Source organism: Etheostoma spectabile, chromosome 13 (assembly GCF_008692095.1).
Source record: "Etheostoma spectabile isolate EspeVRDwgs_2016 chromosome 13, UIUC_Espe_1.0, whole genome shotgun sequence".
In the NCBI taxonomy this organism is placed as follows: domain Eukaryota; kingdom Metazoa; phylum Chordata; class Actinopteri; order Perciformes; family Percidae; genus Etheostoma; species Etheostoma spectabile.
In genome coordinates this window covers 11,325,450-11,331,508 of record NC_045745.1, presented here as the reverse complement: position 1 = coordinate 11,331,508, position 6,059 = coordinate 11,325,450, and the positions used below count along the sequence as shown (strand labels likewise).

At 34.8% G+C, this 6,059-nt stretch overlaps 1 protein-coding gene across 1 annotated transcript in view; it reads right to left on the bottom strand.

The window, feature by feature from the left end:
• Nucleotides 1-4,710: 4,710 nt before the first annotated feature.
• bckdk (branched chain ketoacid dehydrogenase kinase) overlaps nt 4,711-6,059 on the bottom strand; it is a 14,209-nt gene continuing 12,860 nt past the window's right edge. The window contains exons 10-11 of the mRNA XM_032533199.1: nt 5,872-6,027; nt 4,711-5,591 (exon numbers count right to left, since the gene is read on the bottom strand). Of these exons, the coding sequence (XP_032389090.1) occupies nt 5,447-5,591; nt 5,872-6,027 (301 nt within the window). The 3' untranslated portion in view covers nt 4,711-5,446. The remainder of the gene's footprint in view (nt 5,592-5,871; nt 6,028-6,059) is intronic.

Sequence of the window (6,059 nt, the reverse complement as noted above, 5' to 3'; positions counted from 1 at the left end):
GCGTGCGTGCGTGCGTGCGTGCGTGCGTAAATGAATGTATAGACCTGTAAATTAACTAAACCAAAAAATGAAATGCACTGTATTGGTCGTCCAACAGTGAGCAGGCTGTCACGAAAATAAATGGGTCCCAGCACCGAAATACAGACAGACGGTGGACACTGGTTATTGGCACGCAGAACACGCGTCCAAGGGTCCAAGTTGTCCCCTGGTCCCCACCTCATTGGCCTAATGTAATGAGTTGGTAAAATAAAGATTTAACATACATACTGTACCATGACTTTTTTATACTTTTTTTGACACACTAGACTAAGACTTTTTTATGATTTTTTTTCAACATACAGTAGTATGACTTTTTAGACATACTATACTACAACTTTTTCCTAAATACTATACCATGGGTATTTCATGGCTTATTTCAACATACTGTACTATGACTTATTTTAAATAGTATACTATATCTTTTTTCTACTTTCTTCAACATAGTATACTGTGACTTTTTTTGACATAGTATACTACATCTTTTTTTGACTTTCTTCAACATAGTATACCATGACTTTTTTTGACATAGTATACTATGTCTTTTTTTTTACTTTTTTGACATACTATACTATGACCTTTTTTGACATAGTATACTATATCTTTTTTTTAACTTTCTTCAACATAGTGTACCATGACTTTTTTTGACATAGTATACTATGTCTTTTTTGTGACTTTTATCAACATACTATACAATAACTTTTTTTTAAAGTAGTACATTACTACTTTTTCATGGTTTTTTTTGACATACTATATTATGACTTTTTCGAGTTTTTTTCAACATACTATACTATGACTTTTTTATACTTTTATCAACATTCTATATAATAACTTTTTTTTTAAAGTAGTACATTACTACTTTTTCATGTTTTTTTTTGACGTACTATATTATGACTTTTTCGAGTTTTTTTCAACATACTATACTATGACTTTTTTAATACTTTTATCAACATTCTATACAATTACTTTTTTATAGTAGTATATCACTACTTTTTCATGGCTTTTTTTATATACTATACTAAGCCTTTTTTGGACATACATACTATGCCTTTTTAAAATACTGTACTATGGCTTTTTTTGTGGTTTTTGTACACAGTTATTTTGTTTGACATACTATACCACAACTTTATGATTTTTTCAAAACACTGTTATATGACTGTTTTTTGACATACTATACAGAGACTTTTTATGACATTTTTAAAATACCATAATATGTTTGTTTTTTTAACATACTATACTATGACTTTTTTCCCCACATACTGTAATATACTATGGCTTTTTATGCCTTTTTTACATTCTATACTATGACTATAACATACTATACTACTTGGATAAACGTACATTTTATGACTTTTTTTTAAATACTGTACTACGAGTTTTTTAAATTATTTTTTCAACCTAATATAGTATTATACATCCCATTATTTATTTGTTTTTTAACTGTTGTATTTTTGACATACTATATTATGACTTTTTTCTAAATATTATACTATGGCTTTTACAACATGCTATACTATGACTTTTTTGACATATATCATACCATGCCTTTCTTACATTCTATACTACGACTTCATCAGCATACTATGACTTTTTTATGACTTTTTCAAAGTAGTATACTATTACTTTTTTTTTTTAAAAACCTTTTTTGACACACTATACAATTACTTTTTTTTAAATATTTTTCAGACATCCTATACTAAGACATACTAGACTATGACTTTTTTTAAACATACTATGACATTTTATGATTTTTTGACAAACCATACTAGGACTTTCTTATAACTTCTATCAACATACTCTACATACCTTTTTGCTGACCTTGACATTCCATACTAAGACTATTTTGGACACATACTATTCTATGACTTTTGACACACTTTACTATGACTTTAAGATTTTTCAACACACTGCACTATGACTTTTCCATGACTTTTTTGACATACTAGGATCTTTGTTATACTATGGCTTTTTAAAGATTTTTTTCCTACATATGGACATTTTTATACTTTCTATGACAAACTATGACTTGCTATACTATGACCTTTTCATGAAACTGCTTTCATATTTTTCAAACTAAAACTTCAACAAAAGGATCACAAATGAGTTAAAAAAAGACCAAATTAAGAGTTCATTTCCAACAAAGTAAAATTTAATGACTAAAGAGTCCTAAACAACAAAGAAAAATTTCAGTCTAAGAGACAAAACACTCCATGGCAGCATACAGTCAGTAACATGACTCCAATATTTGGCTTTGCACTGGAAATGATGTTGAAAGGATTTTGTTGTTTGTTTATTCTCATTTTGATCTGCAAAAATGACAAAATCAGACACATGGAAAATATAAATGACTGTATATGGTGTACATCTTCTTCCCTTTCAAAAAACTAAAATAATGCATTTCTCTTCATAAGCCAGCAGAGGGCAGACCGTACATATTTCATTCTACAGCCTGGCTGCCAGATCCAGAATTTAACCAGTAACATTTTTGGAATAGAAGAAATTCTCACAATGACGCTGGTTACCTTTTAAACTTTTGTCAAAAAGGACAACCCTTTATACATAGTTTGACAGCATCTGGTAGCTACGTGGTGTTAACTCCCCTTTGTTTTACATGCATACACTACGTATTTACTACATCTTCAAAACCTTCGAAGCCACAATAAACACATGAATGCATACACACAGTCTCAGCAAGAACACAAGTACAGATAATACAGGCCACTCTCCATCGCTCTGGAACTGGGAATTAGACGGGGTTATTTTGTTTCATACAATGTCAAAATAAATACAAGCTGTTCACAAATTAAATTTTTTGCAGATTTAATATATCTTATGACTGAAATAACTGGTTCACTTATGTTTTCATAATGTCTCACAAGCTTTGAGGACCAAGAATATGTGAACTAATTTAGCATTTTGTTTGTGAGGGCAAATTCAAGTGAGCCAGTTACTGAATTTGTAAGATTAAGAAGTTCAGACTCTTATACTTTTGATAGATTTATAAAAGACAAAAAACACCGGCATTTTCTCCATTAGGTAGTCTACACAGTGTTTATGATTCTAAAGCTCAAAACAGTCCAAAATCAAAAGTCGTAAAAAGAAATAAACTGCTTTACCGAATAAACTAAAATTTAAAACCTTTTTAAAAAATAAATTTGAATACTAACTTCTTATGGTTTCCAAAGTTCATAGACTTATCATCTTGTTAATTACAGCTCAAGATTCACAATGTCCTTTCTAATAAAAAAAACAAACAGTATAAGCTAATATAATAACAAATGCTCCCAACAGATAAAAAGTGTAAATTCAGGTTGATCTGTTGCTTCACAACTGGTGCCCACTGGGGAATGTTCAACAAAATATGAGGAGTGCTTAAGTTGGTTTATCATTTGGGCAGATTTCTAAACTTCATGACTTGGCTTCTTGGTTAATCTCTGTACTGGATTACATAACTAACTGGAAACCCGGAAGGGCCAAGGTTCGCTAGACATGTTAGGTTCAGTGTTTTGAGGTCCAAACTGGATTATTTGTCAGTTTTATCCGTTTTTTTCCCAAGACAACTGATGTTTTTGTGGTACTCATTTGTAAGTTTTCAGGTTGAGAGGAATGACTGAAACAGACTTGGACGGATCTGGGATAGATGATGAGATATTTCAGGTGACATGAGAAAAAAAAAAAAAAAAAGTTTGATAACAAATAAACGTATTAAAATGACAGGCTCAAAAACAAGCTGTTTTGCTCATGCGTGGGGATCACATCCTTGTTGTTGATCCAGTGACAATACTCTAAACAAAGTTCTTGTAGATCACAAAAGACACTTTTGAGAGTGATAAGGGATGCAGCCGTGGGGGGGGGGGGGGGGGGGGGGGGGGGGGGGGGGGGGTGGGTGGGGGGGGGGGGGGGGGGGGGGGGGGGGGAATCATGGCAGGTTCATGGCCATACGGTAACAGGCATTAACACTTTTTTCTTTCAAAGTGGTCGGACATTTTTGAAGCATACCGAGACCTTTAGCAGTGACAAGTCGTTGGGGAACGAGGGGGGGGGGATTTCAGAATCTGCAGAAAAAAGGATCAAAACTCAAAATAAAAAAAATTATAAATTTATAAATAACAATAACAAATATGGACATTTGTTGTCTAAAGACATACTCCCAAAAAAAGTCTAGCAAGCTTAGTTTGTCTGAACTTCCATAGTTAACAGTGCAGGAACCCTGTTGTCGACCCAACTTGAAATGTATTCTTCTACAAATTTTTTTCTCTCTCAAAAAGACAGCAAACTTGACACACAACTGACACACTTTCTAAAGGAAAATATATGAAGCCAAATAAAACAGAAAAAAAGACAATACTTTTGTGGTACATTGGTAATCTGAAAGTACGTGGTACATAGAAACTGCTATGATTGGTATTGAGCATTAGAGGGGGGGGGATCTATAAATTGTGCAAAGACCAACAACATCTGACATCAAACTAACGAAGCTGACTGACATGGTACATCTGTGTGAACCGATGAAGGCAACAAAATAAAGAGAAGAAAAGTCGGCATGCGGTTGAAGGACTAGCGTCACACAGTAAGGCCGCTGAACAACTTGGTTGGCTTCCCTGACTGAAAGCTCCGCAGAAATACTGCTGAACAAAGATGTTAAATGAGCTTTAGTTGTTTCGGTGGTAGTTGTTTTTTCTGAGCTGAACTCAAGATAGTTTTTTTTTTTTTTTTTAGAATATCACTATGGTTTGTCAAGAGTTGAGGTTTTACAGCACATGCTTTAGCACTTAAGTTATACTTGTGTACTGCGGTTTTCCCTTGTAGACCTTCGATTTAGATACAAACAGCTGATAATGTACCGCAAGGGTCCTGTTATTCAGACTACATGGATCATGGTGAAACATGTGGGCAACTTTGTGCCATTAGAGGAGATTTTGACAGGATTGCTGGAGTGTCTCAGAAATCATATTTGAAACACTGAATTATCAAAATGTCTGTCCTTATTTTGAGGCTATGAAACTTCTAAGTGAACTTCTTTAAAACTGAAGCTCTTGCTTCTTTTCCTTCCTTCCACATTAACGTCAATGTCCACTATCATGCACAGTTTGTCCCGATAACCTAAACATTCAAAAATGTATACTCCTGTTCTTCAAGATAACATGACACAGAGTACAAAACAGAGAAAAAAACAACTATAATCATCAACTTGAGAGCTAACATAGCTTATAATCAGAAAGGCAAAAACAAAACAAAAAACAAGTAGTGGGTTGGGGAATTTGGGAGTTTTCTGACAACATACTGTGTGTAGGCTATCACTTTGTGGACCAAAGTCCTGTAGTCCATGCCAGCCGTCCTGGTAGGGAACGCGCTATACTTGTGCATGGCCAGATTCCCCAGGTTGGGATCTACGAGGATGACCAAAGCTTTAGACTCGGAAGCTCTCTCCTTTGCCGTCAATGTGGCGCAGACGAAGGTAGACATCAGTGCCGATGCCCTGCATAGACTGTACGGACAGAGAACCACCCAGGTACTCAGCGTAGGCCCTGGACGTGGGCAAGCCGAAACCAAACCTGCAGAAGACAAAGACAAAGACTTTTAGAAATCAATTGTCAATGCCAGAACGCCTGGTACTGTTTTTGTTAATGTAGACTTAGGCAAAGGGGATACTTTTCCAATTTCAATCCAGCTCTGTGTCATCTTCGTGTGGTAACACACCATTTATCTAAACACACTGCCCACATTGGCATGACACAGAGCTGGATTTAAAATGGCCAAAATATATCTCTAAGCCCCATTTTCTCTACATTTGTAAAAAATAAACAAGTACATTCTGCACTTTTAAATTCTCACCCATGCATAGGGCTGGACTGGTTTCCACTGTTGGTAATGTTGTTGAAGAAGTTGCTCATGCGGGGATCCTGTGCGCTCTCCTCGGCCGTGCTGAAGTGGTAGTCCATCACCTTGTCTATAATATTATGAGGAATGCCGCCGCCACGGTCTGAAATCCTTAAAGATAAAAAAAAAAAAAAAAAAATGTA